This window comes from Lethenteron reissneri, chromosome 65, assembly GCF_015708825.2.
Source record: "Lethenteron reissneri isolate LAM-NWPU_2019-01 chromosome 65, ASM1570882v1, whole genome shotgun sequence".
Taxonomy (NCBI): domain Eukaryota; kingdom Metazoa; phylum Chordata; class Hyperoartia; order Petromyzontiformes; family Petromyzontidae; genus Lethenteron; species Lethenteron reissneri.
Window position 1 is genome coordinate 7,788,205 of NC_083843.1, and position 21,762 is coordinate 7,809,966.

At 52.9% G+C, this 21,762-nt stretch overlaps 1 protein-coding gene across 1 annotated transcript in view; it reads right to left on the reverse strand.

Moving 5' to 3' along the window:
- Positions 1 to 1,257: 1,257 nt before the first annotated feature.
- LOC133359551 (E3 ubiquitin/ISG15 ligase TRIM25-like) overlaps positions 1,258 to 21,762 on the reverse strand; it is an 83,077-nt gene continuing 62,572 nt past the window's right edge. Inside the window, exons 4-6 of the mRNA XM_061577990.1 lie at positions 19,300 to 19,322; positions 18,795 to 18,898; positions 1,258 to 3,314 (exon numbers count right to left, since the gene is read on the reverse strand). Of these exons, the coding sequence (XP_061433974.1) occupies positions 2,770 to 3,314; positions 18,795 to 18,898; positions 19,300 to 19,322 (672 nt within the window). The 3' untranslated portion in view covers positions 1,258 to 2,769. The remainder of the gene's footprint in view (positions 3,315 to 18,794; positions 18,899 to 19,299; positions 19,323 to 21,762) is intronic.

A 21,762-nucleotide genomic window follows, 5' to 3' on the forward strand; every position in this document is an offset into this window, starting at 1 on the left:
GGCCGTCATATATCTTTCTGTGGGTTGAACACATCTGCGTCCGTGTGTTTCGTGTGTCGTGTGCGTATTTATTAGTAAAGACACAGCTGTGTAATCATTCTGGAAGGGGGGGTGGGGAATGTTATTTGCTCGCGTGTGCAAATCTTGCTGTCCGTGCTGCGGGGAGACAAAGACGGCCGTGTTTAACTCAACGTGAGCACCCTCTCCTCTCTCCGCGTCTCTTGCGAGAGAAAACAAACAAAAAACAAAGCGAGAAGAAGCAGGCACCCCCGCGACCTCTCCTCGCGACCTTTCCTAACCCTCCAAGCATTCATGGGCCATCTGTTTGTGCTGCGGGAAGACAAAGACGGCCGTGCTTAACTCCAAAGCGCGAGCACCCTCTCCTCTCTCCGCGTCTCTTGCGAGAGAAAACAAACAGAATAAAAAAACAGATATCTTTGGAATGTCAGGCACCGATTCCCCCCTGTGACTTTTTTGCTCCCTCTTTGCTTGCCAGACCCCGCTGGAAGACAAAGGTGGCTGAGGAGATGTTTGCAATACATTTATGTGGTCCTGTGTGTTACATTTTTTCTTGAATTATATTTTATGAGTTCCTTCGGTCTTAGTATCGTGGTTATCATTCGTCTATGTTTAATGAATATTCGTAATGATCCTCGTCACATTATTATTTTGGGGCTTCGCCAAGTTTAGTTCTCCAGAGATTGGTGTTTTATTCTGAGTTATATTTTAATGTCCTGAGGTTAAGTGTAACTATGTTTCCACTTAAGCTTTCTGGAATTCGTACTCTTTAGTTTTTAGGAAGGTCGTGTAGGTAGGAAACATATACTAATAATAAAAATATTATTGTTTGTTGGTTAATTATCTTTGTTAAGTTTCTACTTTTCGGTAAGGAAAACGTTAAGAAAACGCGTGTTGCAACCGTTATTTACTCTGCACCTTATCTGTACAGCTCCAGATGTCTTGGGAGGCTAGTCCATACATCTTTTTGTCCATCTGGATGTCTATGACCTCTCTGTGACCGAATTCTTATCATTTTAACCGCCCTCCGTGTTTCATGGATTCCTGGTGTGCTTGTGAGAAGTGAGTTGTTTTCATTGTTTAATAAAAAAAATATATATAGATAAAAAATATATATATATATAATTAAAAAAAAATTTGAATTGTTCTTAATAAAAAAAAGGGTATAGACACAACACAACTAACACAACACATTTATAATAACCGTGTTACAAACCTCCGATAAGCACGGTTGGCTACGTATGGTGCGAAAGAAGTTCAACATGCATGCAACTATACAGCACTAATATACACTACACGACGACACATCATACACTACACTACACACCACACACGATACACTATTATACACTACACATTACACTAAACTACGATACACGACACCACTATACTACATTGACTACATTGACAACATACATACGTTCCGTAAAAAAACCCAATATATTCGGCCAGCATCAGGTGGAGAGATGTTATCTGTCTTGCTTCGTATTCATGAGTTCATGGGTTTAATACCGACCCTGACACCTGTATATTTGGAGTTTGCACGTTCTCCCCGTAGTCGCATGGAATTTTCTCCGGGTCCTCCGGTTTTTTCCTCCACATTTAGAAACATGCGTTTAGAGTATTAAATAATGTAGAGTTAAGTGCTGTTAGTGAGTTTCACCTATGAAGGCCAGCCTGGGAGAGACCTGCCTTTGGATTCCCAGGGGTAATGTTTACTCATTGCACCAGGTAGTAATTTGCGGCTGAGTGGACCTAGGGGAGACCCAAGACCGATTCATATAATCGCTATCAATGATGTTTGTAAACCGGTCATGGGCTTCCCCTAGGTCGACTCAGCCTCAAATTAGTTCCTGGTGCAGTGTGTAAACATCGCCACAGGGGAGACAAAGGCGGTCGTGCGTGGTGCTGGCCACCCACCCCCTCGTGTACCGTTCCGGCCTTCATAGGTGCTCGCTAACAGCACTTGCCCCAACAGTCTGTTCGTGCTATACGGGGGATCTTTGTATATCTGTGTGTATCTGTGTGTTTGTATCTGCGTGTGATAGTGTGTCTGTGTGTATGTATGTGAGTGTGTGTGTATATCTGTGTGCGTGTCTATTTAGCCTTCACAGACTGTTGGGGAAAGGGCTGCTCGTAGCAAGTAGCAGAGCCTGTGGCCAGCACCAAAACAAAAATAGACACAAAGACACACACAGACACAGTAACAAAGAAACACACACAGACAAAGGCATACAGACCAACCCACTACCCCAAAGAAAAATTTCCCCCGTGTAGCCTTAACAGACTGTAGGGGCAAGTGCTGTTTGTCAGTAGCACCTCTGAAGGCTGGCACTGTGGCACACGAGGGATCTGGTAACCAGCACAACGCCCGACCCGCCTTTCTCTCCCCAGTGGCGATGTTTGCACATCGCAGCAGGTACTCATTTGAGGCTCAGTCGACCTAGGGGAGAGCCTGGACCGATTGTGACAATCGTCACTGGTGCTGGTGAACCGGTCATGGGCCTCCCCTAGGTCTACTCAGCCTGAAGAGTTTATGGTACAGTGTGTAAACATCAACACTGGGGAGACAGAGGCGGCCGGGCGCGGTGTTGGCAACCCACCCCCTCGAGTGCCATGCCGGCCTTCATAGATGCTCGCTGACAGCACTTGCCCCAACAGCCTGTTTAGGCTGCACGGGGGATCTGTGTCTTTGGGTGCATGAGTCTGTACGTTGAGCCCGTTTCTCTGCGCTGCTCACATTCCGTGCTCTCAGGACGCACGACTCAGATCCAGAATCCTCACTGAGCTACCATCACCCCACACATACAGTGCGGGATAGAGCGGTTGACTAAACGAGCGGTGGACGGAGTGCAGCAGCTCCATGGAGTCTGCGCGGTAAAATGACAGCAGCCCCGCCTCCCAGTGCAGGTGACACCCGACTCTCCGGGGAGGATCCCTCACCGGCACTGAGGTCTCTACACCACCATGACGCACTGAGCAGTTGTTATCTATACGTAAAACCCAGGACGAGTCGTTGTGTCCCAGCAAGCACTCTTTACCACTCCCTTTCCGTGCGATCGTTCCGTACGCGACTCCAACCATACAGCTCCCCGTCGCACCCCCCAAGTCCACCTCCCAGTAGTGCTGACCCGACGAGAAGCTCTCGGAGCACAGGGCTTGTGACCAGGCATAAAAGCGGTGTGGGTGATTGGGGAGACCCTGGGAGACAGCGGTCCGCGTCACCGTCCTGAGGTCCCAGGAAATCTGAAGTTCGTTGTGGGCCGAGTTTGGGTCCAGAGTCGGTGAGCGTCCGTCTGCAGTAACGATAATCACAGTAGCAGTGGTAACAACAGTACCACTATATCAATAGCACTCGTACACTAACACACACAGACACTCCAACAGAGCAATTCATAATGAGCATTGTTATACTACGTTGTAATGCGTAGCTATCGGTGTGATGACATGTAACGGACACTTTGTCAATCCACTGCTGGATGAGGGCCACCCTACACCGTGCGGGTCGCGGGGGATATTTGACCATACTTCACCAGGCTGGTCACGCGCGTTGGCGAAGTCAGGTGGCGCAGCTGGCGAGAGCCAGAAGTACAGTACAGCGGTGCGTTTGTCTGCCCCGCCACCTGCTGCCCCGTCACGTGGCCCCGCAGCCTGTAGCACCTGCTAGGCAGGGTGGTGGCTGCCCCACCACGTGGCCGCGCAGCCTGTAGCACCTGCTAGGCAGGGTGGTGACTGCCCCGCCACGTGGCCCCGCAGCCTGTAGCACCTGCTAGGCAGGATGGTGGTGGCCGCCCGTGCGAGCCCTGCCCAGGCCCAGCCCCTGTGGGGCTTTGCGAGGTGCCAGGAGGTGGGGCGCTCTGTGCCCTGGGGCAGCACGATTTGGGGAGAATCTCTAATTGCGATTTTTCTGACAGATATTGCGATTTGATTAGCGATTACATTTTTTTAAGTCAAGCTTCAGTTCAATAGTCACTGTGTAATAGATTTAAAACATGTGATGGAGCATGACCACATGATACCATCAAAATGTGAACTGCTCTGTATAATTTAATGCAAAGATGATAACTTAAAAAATATGAATTGCTTCCAACATGTATTTATTAAAATGTTTTAATTGTAATAGAACGATCAAACATAGAACAATTGTTAAGTTAAATAAATAAAGTTTTAATAAAAATTTAAACAATTCCAATAAGAAAGTAATAGGACTTTTCACATCGCAAAAAAATCGCAGCCTTTGCGATTTCCTAATCGCATTGTCTCAAATTTCGACGTCGAATTGAAATCGACTAATCGTTCAGCCCTACTGTGCGGTAGTGTCCGTGGGAGGCAGTTGATCACAGCAGCAGCGTGGATATCAACACCGCCGTAGCGTCTCTGTGTGTGTACAACAAACACAAACATCTCCCTTGTGTCACCTTTCACAGGCTGTAGGGGCAAGTGGTGTTGGTGAGGACCTGTGGAGGCCGGCACGGTACACGAGGTGGGTGTGACAGTGTAGTGATGTACACTCGTGTGTGTGTGTGAGATGATGTAGTGATGTACACTCGTGTGTGTGTGTGAGATGATGTAGTGATGTACACACGTGTGTGACAGTGTAGTGATGTACACTCGTGTGTGTGTGTGAGATGATGTAGTGATGTACACTCGCAGCGGGAAGGCCGCCATTTCCCCACACCCGCCAGCCCACAGTGGGACGTCCCTGCGCTGCATCGTCGACTCCTGTTCGTGCGTGAATTCACGGCGTCTGGCGGGGATTGGGAGGCGTTTGAACGCCGCTTCTCCTGGACGGCACTCTACGCTGGCGTCGGTCTTCAAGGAGATGGCCACCATCTACGACCCGCCGTCCAGTGTTTGGAACACGTTCGTGGAACGACGGTGGGGGGAAACCGAAGACGCCCCTCGCCTTCAGAAACGCCCTTTTGTCGCTGGCTTAGGCAGCATTTCCGAAACTGGAGGCGGCGGGCATAGACTCCCTGGTGATGGGACAGACAGTTGGGGATTGCGCCGATGATGGCAGCCTCGGCCGGTCGGTGCGCGCTGTTTTTGTCTTGTTTTGCTTGATCACCCGTGCCGGTGAGAGAGGCCTGCTGCTCAGTACACCCGTGCTGGTGAGAGAGGCCTGCTGCTCAGCACACCCGTGCCGGCGAGAGAGGCCTGCTGCTCAGCACACCCGTGTTGGTGAGGGAGCCCTGCTGCTCAGCACACCTGTGCTGGTGAGAGGGGCCTGCTGCTCAGCACACCCGTGCCGGTGAGAGAGGCCTGCTGCTCAGCACACCCGTGTTGGTGAGAGAGGCCTGCTGCTCAGCACACCCGTGTTGGTGAGAGAGGCCTGCTGCTCAACACACCCGTGCTGGTGAGAGAGGCCTGCTGCTCAACACACCCGTGCTGGTGTGAGGGGCATTCTGCTCAGCACACCCGTGCTGGTGAGAGAGGCCTGCTGCTCAGCACCCCCGTGTTGGTGAGAGAGGCCTGCTGCTCAACACACCCGTGCTGGTGAGAGAGGCCTGCTGCTCAACACACACGTGCTGGTGTGAGGGGCATGCTGCTCAGCACACCCATGCCGGTGAGAGAGGCCTGCTGCTCAACACACCCGTGCCGGTGAGAGAGGCCTGCTGCTCAGCTCACCCATTCCGGTGAGAGAGGCCTGCTGCTCAACACACCCGTGCCGGTGAGAGAGGCCTGCTTCTCAGCACACCCGTGCCGGTGAGAGAGGCCTGCTGCTCAGCACACCTGTGCCGGTGAGAGAGGCCTGCTGCTCAGCTCACCCGTGCCGGTGAGAGAGGCCTGCTGCTCAGCACACCCGTGCTGGTGAGAAGATGGCGCTGATTATGGTAGCCTCAGCCAGTCGGTGGGCCCTGTTGTGTCTTGTTTTGTCTGTTAATTCAGTGTTCTGCCAAGATTTTCGGAGTTCTCTGACAAGAGACGAACTTCTAAACATCAGGGAAACAACTCCTGTGGACTTATTTCCCACTTTTCTGCTTCCAGCGGCAGAATTAGTGGGCATTCTAGTCACAACCGCGCAAGGCTGCAATCAAGCAGCAAACGCCGCCGAAGGGGTAAACGGTCGGGGGCTCTAGAACGGCTACGCAGACGCGGGATCCGAACAGTGCTTCCGAGCTTTTTCCTCTCCAACGTACGTTCACTATGTAACAAAATGGACGAACTTCAACTACTGATGGTGAAAAACAGAGACTTTATTTTATGCTTCACAGAGACATGGCTGTGTGATTTGATCCCAGACACTGCGTTACAACTGGCAGGCTTCCAACTCGTAAGATCGGATCGGGACATAGCACTCTCCGACAAGACGAAAGGCGGTGGTATATGTTTTTACATTAATAGTGGCTGGTGTGTAGATGTCACAGTGATTCTGCAACATTGTTCTCCGTTCCTTGAATCATTTTTTATAAACTATAAACCTTTCTACTCGCCTCGCGAGTTCGTGTCGTTCATTTTGGTCGGAATATATTTGCTGCCGGGACCTCAGGTTAAAGAGGCCCAACGCATGCTCGCCGACCAGATTCTAAGTGTGGAGCGAGCAAATCCAGATTCGCTGGTTATCGTACTTGGCGACTTTAACAAAGGTAATCTCAGCCACGAACTCCCCAAATACAGACAATTCATTAAATGCCCTACCAGAGAAGGGAACACTCTGGATCACTGTTACACTACAGTCAGTAGAGCCTACCACGCCGTCCCCAGAGCAGCACTGGGACATTCTGACCATGTCATGGTCCACCTAATTCCTGCATACAGGCAGAAACTAAAGCTCTGTAAACCTGCTGTGAGAACATTTAAACAGTGGACCAGTGAGGCTATAGAGGAATTGCGGGCGTGCTTGGACTGTACTGACTGGGATATGTTCACGACTGCTACCAATAGTCTGGATGAACTCACAGAGGCTGTGACGTCGTACATCAGCTTCTGTGAGGACTGCTGTATTCCAACACGCACCAGGGTGAACTTCAACAACAACAAGCCCTGGTTCTCAGCAAAGCTCAGAAGGTTGAGGTTGGAGAAGGAGGAAGCGTTTAGGAGTGGGGATAGAGACAGATTCAAGGAGTTGAAGAACAGGTTTAGCAAGGCGGTGAGAGAGGCTAAACGATTGTACTCCGAGAGACTAAAACACCAGTTCTCTGCTAACGACTCTGCTTCTGTCTGGAGAGGGCTCAGGCAGATCACCAACTACAAGCCCAGAGCACACCACACCACTAACGACTCCCACCTAGCCAACGACCTGAACGAGTTCTACTGCAGATTTGAAAGACAATTGGACTGTCCTGAACTACCCCTTCCAACCCAAGAGGCCCCTATCCCACCCCACACTACAAAACAACTATCTCCATTCAGGAGGGAGAATTTAAAATACTTTTCAAGAGGCAGAACCCACGCAAAGCAGCTGGGCCGGACTCTGTCTCTCCAGCCACCCTCAGGCACTGCGCGGACCAGCTGTCTCCGGTGTTCACCAACATCTTTACCACCTCCATGGAGACATGCCATGTACCAGCCTGTCTCAAGTCCTCCATCATCATTCCAGTGCCCAAAAAGCCAAGGCCAACAGGATTAAATTATTACAGACCCATCGCCCTTACCTCCGTTGTAATGAAGTCTTTTGAGCGCCTGGTCCTGGCACACCTCAAAGCCATCACAGACCCTCTACTGGACCCCCTTCAGTTTGCCTACAGAGCCAACAGGTCTGTGGATGACTTAGTTAACATGGCCCTCCACTTCACCCTACAGCATCTGGAATCCACAGCATCCTACGCCAGGATCCTGTTTGTGGACTTTAGCTCGGCTTTTAACACCATCATTCCTAGCCTGCTTCAGGATAAGCTTTCCCTGCTGAACGTGCCAGACTCCACCTGCAGATGGATCACAGACTTCCTGTCTGACAGGAAGCAGTGCGTCAAGCTGGGATCACAAGTTTCTGCCTCCAGGTCAATCAGCACCGGATCTCCTCTGGGCTGCGTCCTTTCCCCTTTGCTATTCACCCTGTACACCAACAGCTGCACCTCCAGTCACCCGTCCGTCAAACTCTTGAAGTTTGCGGACGACACCACCCTCATTGGGCTAATTTCTGATGGGGATGAGACTGACTATAGGAGGGAAGCTGACAACCTGGTGACCTGGTGTAGCCAGAAAAACCTGGAGCTTAATGCTCTTAAGACTGTGGAGATGGTTGTGGACTTCAGGAAGAATACAGCCCCACTAACCCCCATCACCCTGTGCGACTCCCCAGTCACCAATGTTGAGTCCTTCCGCTTCCTGGGCACTATTCTTTCCCAGGACCTCAAGTGGGAACTGAACATCAGCTCACTTATCAAAAGAGCTCAACAGAGGATGTACTTCCTACGGCAGCTGAAGAAATTTAATCTGCCAAAGACAATGATGGTGTGCTTCTATACAGCCATCATTGAGTCCATCCTCACCTCCTCCATCACCGTCTGGTACGCTGCTGCCACTGCCAAGGACAAGAGCAGACTGCAGCGTATCATCCGCACTGCTGAGAAGGTGATTGGCTGTAATCTACCAACCATTGAGGACCTGCACACTTTGAGGACCCTGAGGCGAGCGAGGAAGATTGCGGACGATTCCTCGCACCCTGGATACTCTGTTCCAGCTACTCCCCTCCGGAAGAAGGCTGTGGTCCTTCAAGACCAAATCCTCACGTCATAAAAACAGTTTTTTCCCATCTGCTGTTGGCCTCCTCAACAAGGCCAAGGGCTTAAAATGACTTTTACACTTAAAATGACTGTTACACTTACTATAACATTTTATCTACATAATTACACCTTTCCATACTTACAACGTGTAATCTTATTTGTATTTTTGTATTTTAAGATTGTTTAATACGGCTAATTAACATTTTACATTTCGCATTTTATAAGGTCTACTTATTCATAATTTAATAGATTTTAGCCCTTTAGTATTACTTATACTTTGTAACGTTAGTATAGTTAGAGTGTATACCTTTTATATAAGTTTTTTAAGATTCCTACTTGTTAAATGTGTAGGGGTGTTAGAGAGAGAGCCGTTATGCATGGCAGCTTATGGGAAACAAACACAGTGGGCGGGGCTACGTGAGTGCACGGGGGGGTGCTCTCAACGACGTCCGCACCGGGCAGCCCGGGGCCCCACCCCTCAGCGGGGGTTGAGTATAAAAGGGGATGTGTCAGAGGGCTCGGGGAGAAATGTTAAGCTAACGAGAAGACTGAAGACATCTTAGCTAGAAGCCCTGGACTCCCCTAGTTCGACGTCCTTATCAGGGCCGAACAGGATCGAGCCAGCGGCGTGGTTCCAAGAGCCAGAGCCGGTGCTCTTGTCAGAGCAGGTCTGGGACTCCGGGTACCTGGCCCGACTTACCAGTGTCGGGCCAGATAGCCTCCCCTAGCCCGTTAGTGGAGGACTAAGAGGCAGGCTAGGGTAGCTAGTGTGTGTATTCCCAGCTAGCCGGTGAGGGGGCCAATACCCCCTCGAGTGTTATATGCCCACTGTTGTGCTGTGAAATAAACCCGTGTGCCTCCAACTCTGGCGTCAAGAGTCGTCAACGGTATTACATCTGGTGTCAGAAGTAAAAATCTACGAACATGGACACGCGCCGGACAGCTCGAGTCAGGATACCGGGGGCGGAGGACACCGCTGCAGTCGGAGAGCCCGGGACGGGTGAAGAGTGCACGGAGCAGTCGGGGCCAGATACGGCTACGCCGCAGCAACAGGAGGGTGGGGATGTGTCGGCAGAGGGGCTGAGGCAGGCGCACGCCAAGCTGATGGAGCTGCTGCACGCCGCTGCCAGCATGCTGGACCACATCACTCAGCTGGGGGCTGCTGGACCGCTACGGGGCGATGAAAGCCGACGACCACAGCGCCTTCCCGCCATTTCGGCGGAACACCAATTTGAAAATCCCGCCATCACCGCAGCTGCAGTTGAGGGCGTGGCCGGCCTGAGCATCGCGTCCAACGGCGGGCATACAGTACCTGCCGCGTCATCGCCAACGGACGGGACGTCACCACGGGTGCGACCGGCGATGCCATCGGTCGTGCGTGCCGAAGCAGAGCCGGGTGAGGGGAACGAGGAAGGGCGACCTTCTGCGGCAGCCGCTGCGCTACATCAGCGACTGCCTCCACTCAAAGAATTTGTGGGCGAGGAAGGCGACTGGGGCGGCTTCCAGCGGCGCTTCCTCGCTCACCAGGAGATGGCGAAGTGGATGGACGCCGAGGCTCTCCGCGCGCTGCCAGCACTCCTCGACAGCGACGCCCTCGCCATTTTAACATCGGCACCGAAGGAGAGGCGCTCTACGCTGCAGATGGCGATGCAGGTGCTGGCTGCAGTTTACGGTCCGCCGTCAGACTGTCGCCAACTCTTCTACGATCGCCAGCGGGGGGCAAAGGAGTCGCCTCTGGCGTACCGCACAAGCCTCCTGGCACTGGCAAAGGCGGCCTTTCCACGGATGGACAACGAAGGTGTTGACGCCATGGTTACGGAGAAGATACTCCTGCTGGCGGACGACTTGGAGATCGTCATCGTCGCACAGGACGACGCGGAGATGTGCTCCCTCCAAGCGGCACGACTCCTCCACGCAAACCTGCTCGTGCAACAACGCAAGGCCAGCAAGGCGGCGAGCGGGCGTACCGTGGCCGCAGCCACCCTCCCGGCGGAGGAGATCTGCACCATCGACCATCAACGGCAGCAGGGAGCGGGAGTACGGGCGGACCGGGGCGGCTCGAGCCATCCCGATCATCCGTCGTCGTCACCAGCGCTCCCGCGCTGCTACAACTGCGGCATCTGGGGCCATGTCGCCTCGGGGTGCCGCTCTCCTCGGCAGCGCGGGACGACACCTCGACGGGACGCCGGCCCTCTTCCCAAGCTCCATCATCATAACCCGGCGAGTCGCGGCACCTCACATGTTTGGCCCACGCACACACCCGCCACACACTCATACACCGCACCGATTGGGGGGCCAATATCGTGCACCATCGCACCAACACGCACCACTCTGGGTACTCAGATTGAACCCAGCCAGTGGTCCGTGTTGGCCCATTGTGTTGTAGCCGCGTCGTCGGGGTCGTCGGCCGTTGTGGGGCACATCGACGGGGTCGAGGTGCGCATCCTGGTCGATACGGGAGCATCGGCGACCATTTTTTCGGAGTTAATTTACAATATTCTCCCTGCCCAGAGCCGTCCTTTGATGCCTGTTAACGTGCCATTCTTTGCTGCTAACGGGGGCTCACTTGGCATCATCGGACAGATTCGAGCCCAAATTTGTATCGGGGATATTAAATTGTCTGGGCCGATTTTTGTTTCCTCCTCGCTGGCGGTTCCGTGCCTGCTGGGGACGGACTTCCTGGCCAAAATGCCGATTAGGATATTAATCAACCAGGGATGCATTGAGCTCCCGTCGGGCCGACGCATGGCGTTTCTGCCATCCCCCGGTACGAGTCGGACGGCGTTCACAACGGTGCCGGCGTTTGTAGATAGAACGGTGCGCGTTCCTCCGGGGGCACAAATGTTGGTTCCTTTGAAACTTCGGCGGCCCTTTGCTAAGGGCATTGGGGCCCAAGGGGTTCTGCTGGGGCCATCTAGGGCCGGGGTTAGTGGACCTCATTTACTTCCGGCCCAGACCATAGTAAGAGGGGACGGAGACCCCTTCATCGCGATCCTCAATGTGGGCTCGCAGACGGTGGTGGTCCCGCAGGGGACCGTGCTTGCTCACGCGACGCCGGTGCCCTGTGAGGAACCCATCGCGAATCACGTGAGTGCTGTCCCTGCGCCGCGACCACATTCGGACAGCGATGAAGGGTGGCTCAAGGCGCTTTGTGCGGGATCGACGGACCTGTCAAATTCAGAGCGTCAACAGCTTAAAACGCTACTGCGGGAATTTTCCGACGTTTTCAGTCGGGACAAATACGATTTGGGGTGCACTCATCTGCTGCGTCACCATATTGATACGGGTGACAGCGCGCCAATATGCCAAAATCCGTTTCGGTTAAGTCTCGCCGAAAAGGACCATGTCAAATCGGCTATTGATGACATGTTAGCCGCCGACATAATTTCTCCTTCCACCAGCCCTTGGGGAGCGCCGATCGTCCTGGTTAAAAAGCAGGACGGCTCGTTGCGGTTTTGCGTTGATTTTCAGGGCCTTAACAAAATTTCGGTTGCCGACGCATACCCGCTCCCACGGATGGACGAATCGCTGGACGCCTTGGCGGGAGCGCGATTCTTCTCCACATTGGATTTACTTTCGGGATTCTGGCAGCTTCCTCTGGACGATGATTCAAAGCCTAAAACTGCTTTCCGTACACCGCACGGCCTGTTCCAATTCAACCGGTTGCCGATGGGACTCCACTCAGCGCCGGCAACTTTCCAGCATTTGATGGAATTGGTTTTGGCTGGATTGCAATGGGATTCGTGCCTGATTTATTTGGATGACGTTATCGTCTTCAGTAAAACTTTTGACGAACATCTCCAGAGGTTGCGGGCGGTTTTCCTAAAGATGCGGGCTGCTAATTTGAAATTCAAACCCCAAAAATGTCATTTGTTATGCGATTCGGTGCGTTATTTGGGACACATCGTGGGGCGCTCAGGTATTTCTACCGATCCCGCCAAAACGCAGTGCATCAGCTCCTGGCCGACTCCCACCTCGGTGGGAGAGGTCAGGAGTTTCATTGGTTTTGCGTCGTATTACCGACGGTTCGTCGCAGATTTTGCGACGATTGCGAAACCCCTACACGCTTTAACATCAAAAGGGGTTCGGTTCCACTGGGGTCAGGAGGAGGAGGCTGCTTTCTGCTCCCTTCGGGATGCCCTGGTAAAAGCTCCTCCCTTGATTTACCCCGATTTTTCTAAGCCTTTTTTGCTCGACACCGATGCGAGCAACACGGGTATTGGGGGCGTGCTTTCCCAGGTGGTTGACGGCGTGGAACGGGTGGTTGCGTACGGCAGTCGGGTGTTGTCTCCGGCGGAGCAAAGATATTGTGTCACCCGTCGGGAACTGTTGGCAATTGTCTTTCATCCAACAGTATCGCCCATATCTGTACGGTCGGCATTTCACCGTCCGCACAGATCATGCGGCACTGCAGTACGCCCTGCGAGTTCAACAGCCATCGGGACAATTGTCCCGATGGTTGGAGATCCTCCAGGATTTTGATTTTGAAACCACCTACCGTAAGGGCGTTCGCCACACCAATGCGGACGCTCTGTCGCGCATGCCAACCACCTCCGAATGTGCATGCCTCCTGGGGTCGGGACGTTGCAGGCCAGCAGGGGACATACCGGTTCCGGTCCTGGCGGCCGCCGGCGACGACAAAACATTGGTTCCTATTTCAATCGCACAACAGGGAAAAGATTCCCTGTTGGGGTTGCCCGTCAATGAATGGGGGCGCCTCCAGATGGAGGATACCTCTCTCCTCGGGTTGCGTCGTCGCGTCGGCTGTGCTGGGCAGGGCAGGGGTGATGCCGACGCATGGGAATTGGTGCATGGTCTGCTGATGCATTGGGACAGAAAATCCCATCGACATCGGCTGGTGGTCCCTTCGGGGTTGCGGGGCAAGGCGGTGTGGGCCGCACATGAGCGCCTCCTACACCTGGGGACCCAAAAGACCCTCGCCTTACTCCAACTCGATTTTTTTTGGCCAGGCATGACGAAGGATGTCGGGGATTTACTGGGGTCATGCCCTCGGTGCGCGCAACGAAAACCGCCAGCACGTGTGTCTAACCCACCCTTGCAGTCAATCAAAGTGTCCAGAGTTAACGAACTCGTCGCGCTGGATATTTTGGGCCCATTCCCCGCCACACCCAGGGGCAATAGATATTTGTTGACGGGTGTGGAGTATCTGGCCTATGGCCTGGCCCCTTGCCAACCAGTCGGCAGCAGCCATCGTGGAGGCCTTTGTTCAGGGTTATGTCCTGGACAAAGGTGCTCCGGAGCGGCTGCTGACCGACCAGGGCAAAACATTTTCCGGTAAATTGCTCAAAGAAGTCTGTGAGCTCCTGGGCACGAAGAAAATTCGTACCTCCCCGTATCACCCGCAGACTGACGGGATGGTCGAGCGTCTGCATCGGACCATCACGTCAATGTTGTCACAGCAGGTGTCGGACTCACAGACCAATTGGGACTTGCAAATTCAAGGGGTATTGGCGGCGTACCGGATGGCCCCCCACGCAGTTACGGGATTTTCACCCTTCTACCTCATGTACGGCCGCGAACCTGACCCGCCTGTTCGTGCCCAGCTGCAGATCCCCGCGCCTCAGGGAAAAACTAAATTGGCTGACCATGTGAAATTTAATTTGGCCAAATTGACAGAGGCACGGGATGCTGCCATACAAAACTCTGACCTCCGTCAGAAAGCGAACAAGCGACTCAGACGGGGTCGGGCGCACATGCTGCAGTGGAAGCCGGGGGACAAGGCATGGCTGCACTGTCCCCAGGTGCCATTAGCAACCTCCTCTAAGCTGGTGCGGCCGTGGCGGGGCCCTGTGGAGGTAGTTGAGGTGTTGCGACCGCAGTGCGTGCGTATCAAATGGGGAAAGCGGCGGTGGTTCGTGCACCCCTCTAGATTAAAACCATTCGTCGCAGTACACATCCCCACTTTACACACGCGTGGCCAAACATGTGGGGGGTCGGCCGACTCACTGGGACCGTCTCCGTCGCTCTCACCTAATGCATTGCCGGCTGTGCCACCTCCAGGTGCATCATGAGTGACGGGCTCACGCCCGATCACCCCTCCTGGGGATGCCAAGGGTCACGCGGCGTCGGATGAGGACTCACCCCAAGACGGACTGTTGCCACAGGACGGTCCGCCACCCGGGGTTACCCCATGTGAGGGGCCCGCTGCAAGGACGCGCGCTAAAATGCGCAGACTGTTGTGAGGACGGAAGATGTGTACATAGGTTGTGTTCATTGTGTGTTGTGTGAATGGTGTGTTCCCCGCTCATTGGATGCGTATGCGTTGGGTTCACCATGTGTTGGGTGTGTGGTGGGTTCCCTGCAAATCGTGTGTATGCTGTTTTACGGAATTCGTATTTATTCGGGGGGGGGGGGTGCATCGGGTTGTTTTCTCTTCTTGCTGTTGCGTTCTTGTTGTGTTCTTGTTGTTGTTATTGTTGAAAAATAGTGAGGCACACGCGCGGTCAGGGGGTAAATGCGCTTTTATTGTCGTTTTTTTTGTATGTTGGCAGCCGGGACGGCTGAAAGCTATGCGGGGGGGGGGGGGGGGGTGATGTAGGGGTGTTAGAGAGAGAGCCGTTATGCATGGCAGCTTATGGGAAACAAACACAGTGGGCGGGGCTACGTGAGTGCACGGGGGGGTGCTCTCAACGACGTCCGCACCGGGCAGCTCGGGGCCCCACCCCTCAGCGGGGGTTGAGTATAAAAGGGGATGTGTCAGAGGGCTCGGGGAGAAATGTTAAGCTAACGAGAAGACTGAAGACATCTTAGCTAGAAGCCCTGGACTCCCCTAGTTCGACGTCCTTATCAGGGCCGAACAAGATCGAGCCAGCGGCGTGGTTCCGAGAGCCAGAGCCGGTGCTCTTGTCAGAGCAGGTCTGGGACTCCGGGTACCGGGCCCGACTTACCAGTGTCGGGCCAGATAGCCTCCCCTAGCCCGTTAGTGGAGGACTAAGAGGCAGGCTAGGGTAGCTAGTGTGTGTATTCCCAGCTAGCTGGGTGAGGGGGCCGATACCCCCTCGAGTGTTATATGCCCACTGTTGTGCTGTGAAATAAACCCGTGTGCCTCCAACTCCGGCGTCAAGAGTCGTCAACGGTATTACAAATGTATGCACCGTCCTGCCATAGTGAATTCCTTGTCTGTGCAAACTTACATGGCCATTAAAACCGTTTCTGATTCTGATTCTGAGTTGAATGTCGCCCTACCTGCTTCGGAGGATGACGATCCAACGTCCCTCGTGATTGCAGGGTGTATTCAGTCTCACCTCGGGTTGAGGAAACGCTCGGGCCACATGGCTTGTGCTGCATCGGCGGAAGGGCGTGACACTTCCGAGAAAGACGATTCCGCCCCAGTTTGTGCCGCCGTGGCCAGCGCCGGATGTCGGAGGCACGCTGCCGAGTGCCATTGGAGACACGACCGGCCTCCACGTTACCTTCCCAGGGCCAGGCTCCACTCGCGGCGTCTGCTTCAATTGCGGGCGGCCGGGGCACGTCGCTGTGGAGTGCCGGTCGCCGCACCAGGGACGTTTTGGGCCACCGTCCACGTCTCCTCGTCCGCCATCGCCTTCAAAGTGTCCTCAGGCGAGTCGCAGTGCACCACACATCTGGCCCTCGTTCTCTTTAGATCGTGTTTATCCGCGTACAGTTATTCCTTCTCGTTGGGTTGCACCGCATGGAGGCTCCGCGGCGTCGGGTGAGAGTTGGCCTATCGGGCGTGACCAGTGGTTGCAGTTGACCCGTCGAGTTGTGGCCTCAGCCGCCGGGTCATTTACGGTCGTTGGTACCATTCAGGGCATTGAAGTGTGGATCATGCTTGACACCGGTGCCTCCGCCACCATGATTTCTGAGTTTTATTTGATTTTTCTTGGTTCTTTTGGTAAAGTCACGTAGAATGGAAATAATAAAATAATAAAAATAAAACATAATAAAACAAAAAATGAGAATTGTTTTATTATGTTTTATTTTTATTATTTTATTATTTCCATTCTACGCGACTACCGAAATAACCAAGAAGATGAATCCCTGCAGTCACGAAAGCTTGAAATCGAAATTTTATTAGAAAGAGAGACACGCAAACTCCTAATATGCAGCAGGCGTCGGGATGGAATCCACGACCTTCGCGGCTAATGGGGGTTCACTGGGAATTTTGGGACAGATAGTGGCGGAGGTATCCATCGGGGGCATTATGTTACAAGGACTCCAGTGGGACTCCTGCCTGATATATTTGGACGATGTCATTGTGTTCGGTCGCACGTTTGAGGAGTATCTTGGCCGACTGCGTGCTGTTTTTCTTAAAATGAGACAGGCTAATCTAAAATTCAAACCACGAAAGTGCCATTTACTACAAAGTCGGTGTGGTACCTCGGCCATATCTTTAGTGAATCGGCTATCACGACTGATCCCGATGAGACTGCGTGCGTGCGCATGTGACCCACCCACAAGTCAGTGGGTGAGGTCTGCAGTTTTATCGATTTCGATTCTTAATTCCGTCGCTTTGTGCCCGAGTTTGCCACCATTGCCAAGCCGCTCTACACTCTCACGGCAAAAGGGCAGAAGTTTCGGTGGGGTACGGAGGAGAGGCGCCTTTGTTGCCATCTGTGACAGCTTGGTGCGCACCCCTGCCCTCTGGTAACCAGATTTTTCATTGCCGTTCATCCTGGACACCGATGCCAGCAATACGGGCATTGGTGCTGTGTTGTCATAAGTGGTGAACGGCGTTAAAAGAGTGGTGGCGTATGGGAGCAGGGTGCTCTCGCCGGCCGAGCAGCGTTATTGTGTAATGCGCCGGGAACTGCTCGCCTTTGTATTTTTCATACAGCAGTACCGGCCCTATCTATATGGCAAAACATTTGAGGTGCGATCCAACCATGCCGCCCTCCAATACACTTTGCGTGTTGACCAACTGTCAGGACAGCTGTCGCACAAGTTGGAAATCCTTCGGGATTATTCTTTCTGAGTTTCGCATCGTAAGGGGACATGTCACACTAACGCCGACACATTGTCGCGACTTCATCCGGGCGGCCATTGTGCCTGTCTGTGTGAGCATCGCGCCTCACTATGGATAAATAAAACTCTAGTGTTTGCCACATCCGACACCAAATGAAATGGTCCGATAGAGGCGCACATACTGAACTTGAGAGGCAACACTATTTATTGTTAAACACAATGTGTAACTTTTAACATTTCACATAGGGTGGTGACCACCGACCTATCCTCGCTAACACACACTATCACTTGCTAACACTCACTAACACTGACACTCTGATACGACTAGCGTGGCCAAGCCAGGAGCGCTACTGGTTGGCCACGCTGACTTGAGGCTTGACTCTTCTTCTCCATGTAATGAGAGTGCGCCACCTACAATAGCCACCTACAGGATAACCAGGGGGTTATTGCAGATACGTGCTATGTTGTCTCGCATCCACCTGCAGAGCCTCCCCTCTCTCCGACACGCCGTCAGCCAGCGGCGAGGCGGAGAGAGAGTGAGTTCCACTGTGGCGGGATGCAAGCGTGAGTCGCATCCTGAGAGCAAGAAAGAATCAGCTGCGAAAGAACGAGGGAGGCACGTGCTGTACTGCAACTTAAGAATAAATATAAGGACGAAGCTTGCACCATGTCGGAGACATTTATTACATTCATGAGGCATCTTCAAGAGGCATCTTCAAGAGGCATCTTCATCCCGGACCCGAACAGCCTCACACCAGGTGCGGAGCCCGCTTATATGCACCTTGGCATATCCGGGCCACACCCCGGCCATGCCCACCTTCGAGAACTCTTGAGAAGGCTCTTCTTCTGACCAGGTGGCACCGAGGTGGCACCCAGGGTGCCCCCGGCCCCCATCTTGATCCGGTCACGTGTCCAGCCGGGTTCATCCAGAGTGTCATGGCCTCACACAACCTCCGCGGTACTGACCCTTGGCCTCCAGACCCCCCGATCTGGCCGTGACGTCATTCCCACATGCAGACGGAGTCACGTCATGTGTATGTGTGTGTGGACCCGCGCGGTTGTGATGCTCCCTCACGTAGTGACGTCACGCGTGTGTGTGTAGGCCCACACGGTATTAACGTTACAAGTGTACATGTACAAGTGGAAAGAGTCCGTGTTACTCACACATGAATGGCAGCAGTTTGATCAGAGCTCCCTGCTGTGCGCCAATCGTGGCCATATCTTCTTTGCTGGGAGATGAGTGTGGAGCTTCCTTCTGAGCGCCTCTCCTATGACACCAGAACCAGCAGTAACTCACAGCCCGTGTCTAACACAGCATCATGACGCACATCAATCATCACACAGCATCATCACACATAGCATCATCACATGCAGCATCACCACACACAGCCAGTGTCCTACAAAGCATCATCCCACACAGCTGGTGTCCTACAAAGCATAATTACACGCAGGAACATCATCACACACAGCATCATTACATCAACATCATCGAGGTACACAGCATAATCACACTCAGAATCATGACAAAAAGCATTATCACACACAGCATCATCACACAAAGCATCACAAGCACAATCATCTTAACACAGCATCATTACACACAGCATCATCATCTCCCACACACAGCCTCACCCAGTGTGTGAATATGTGCGAGTTCATGAGTCCATACCGGTTTGTCTCCTTCAGGTGCACCTGCAGGAGTCAGACACAGGAGGCGTAAGTCAGTTCATTTCGAGTCACGTTAACAACACGGTTATTGGTAGACGCGATGAGGGTGTGCTCAGCCATTCGCGTATCCCAGTGTTGTTGGTTGTGATCAAGACAAAGCCGTGGACTCGTTTGGACTCGATGATTATCATCAGCAAGGTGTCACCTCTCAAACCATTGCCATAGGCAATAGGCATACGTGACACTCAACATCGAGTGGCAGTGATTGTGAACCAACATTCGAAATAATCATCCACCCAGAGCATTGCGTTACCTTTGTCAGTAGTTTAGAAAATTTGGGACGATTTTTGGGCCCGGGTAAAACTATGTGGCCTGGAGTCGGAGGCATTCCCAGTACACCTTGGTGTGCGACAGGGATGTCCTCTGGCTCCCACATTATTTAACATCTATTTCGACCACGTAGTTCGTGAAGCCTTCAACAGCTGTACCAGGGGAATTTCCATCTGGTACAGATACAATGGGAGGCCGATCGATGCCCGGGTGCGGTCAAGGGATGGCTCCCTATTGCTCAACCATGTTATGTATGCCGATGATCTGGTAATTGCTGCTCACTCAGAGGAGGAGTTGGAGGCGCTGCTGGTGAACCTGGAGCTTGCCACTAAGAGGTGGGGCCTTACCATCAGCCCCACCTAAACTAAGCACCTGCCTGGGTATTTTGTACCATCGGACACTCCACCCCAACAACTCACAATTATTGATAGGACAGGTATGGAGAGAGTGGAGAGTTTCCCATACCTGGTCAGTGTGCTCATGACTGGCTCTGGTTTAACAGCAGAGGTCTCACTCCGAACCAGTCAAGCGGCATTATCTTTTCATCGGTTGCGTAACGCTGTGTGGAAGCTACCTGGTCTGTCGCTCCGCACGAAGCTTCAGGTCTTCTCGGCCACAGTCATTCCCTCCTTTCTCTATGCTTGCGAAAAGTGGACCCCCGTAATGGAACGTCTTCGCCGGTTAGAAACATTTAGGCTGGCCTGCCTACGATCCATCCTGGGTTTAACCAGGCTGGATTGTGTGAGGAGCTCACAAATCCTTAAAAGATGTGGATAAAGTCCCATCGGTGAGCTCCTCTGGCAGGCAAGGCTGCATTTGCTTGGTCATGTAGCCCGCATGCCCAGCGACCGCATGCCTAAACAGCTTTTGTTCGGCCGGATCGAGGGGGCTAAACAGGCGCCGCACGGGCTAGAGAAGAGATGGAGTGATGTGGTACAGGAGGACGTGGAGCTGAGTGAACTTGCCGATGACCAGTACCAGCGGTGTTAATATCGGCCTTTGTGGAAGAGGCTCATGAAGGATGCTACTGGGCAGTTGGAGGCAGTCGCCCTCCAACAACAACGGAGGACGGAGGAGCGACGCTCACAACAACGAGCGGAGCGCCGGATGGATAAAGCACACCAAGTTGGCACAGTCGGGGGTACAGGTGGTGCATCAGCCAGTCATCTCAGTCAGTCGACCCGTGGCACCTGGGTCTGCCCCGTGACCTCCTGCTAGCGGGTATTCGACATTTCACGTTCCCTCAACGTTCACATAGCCTGGCACAAGCGTCGTGTTCACATCACCGCCACTTAGTGGCGAATGGCGGTTGTTGTGTCTGTGCGTGCACAAATGCCCCGTGTGTGTGTTTTTTTGTAGTGTCTGTGTGCGTGTCTGTTTGTGTGTCTTTCATTTGTGTGTGCCTCCCCCATGTATGAGTTTGTGTGTTCAATTGTAGTGACTCATTGCGCCTCTTTTAATAAGCAAGACAGGATCAGGACTCAAGGTAAGTGAAAATGCAACGGATTTCTTTCTATTCATGTTACTTTATCTTATGTTTTATTTACTATACAGTTATTTTACAGTGTTACATTAAAATGTACAGTATTTCTTCATATTTATGAGTTTAACAATGCTTCCATTTTTTGTTGAACCAGAACACATTTCATGACACCAACTGGAATGGCATTCAAACAGGGTACATTGTTAGGTTCCGACTTATGAACTGTTCGACTTTGCGAACAGGCCTGGGAATGAGTTGTGTTCGTAAGTCGAGTACTATCTATATTTATAAAATCGTGAATCTGTCTGTCTATCTGTCTGTCTGTGTGTCTGTGTGTCTCCGGACCATACGCACTTTCATTGGACGCCGGTTGCCCCTGCCAATGGCTAGCGACGCCTTCGCTGCTTTCATTGGACCTGGCAACGGCTAGCGACGCCTTCGCCAAGGGCTGCAGTTTCATTGGACGGCGGTTGCCCCTGCCAATGGCTAGCCACGCCTTCGCCACTTTCATAGGCTCCGTAATTAATTAAATAATAGCCATTACTCAGTATTGTTCGAGCGCTAGGGGGGGGGGACCGGCACCCGTACCCAGCGTCAGCCAGGTGGGAAAATCAGGCGAGGCGGGAGGCTCTGCACGGTGCTAGGCCTCGA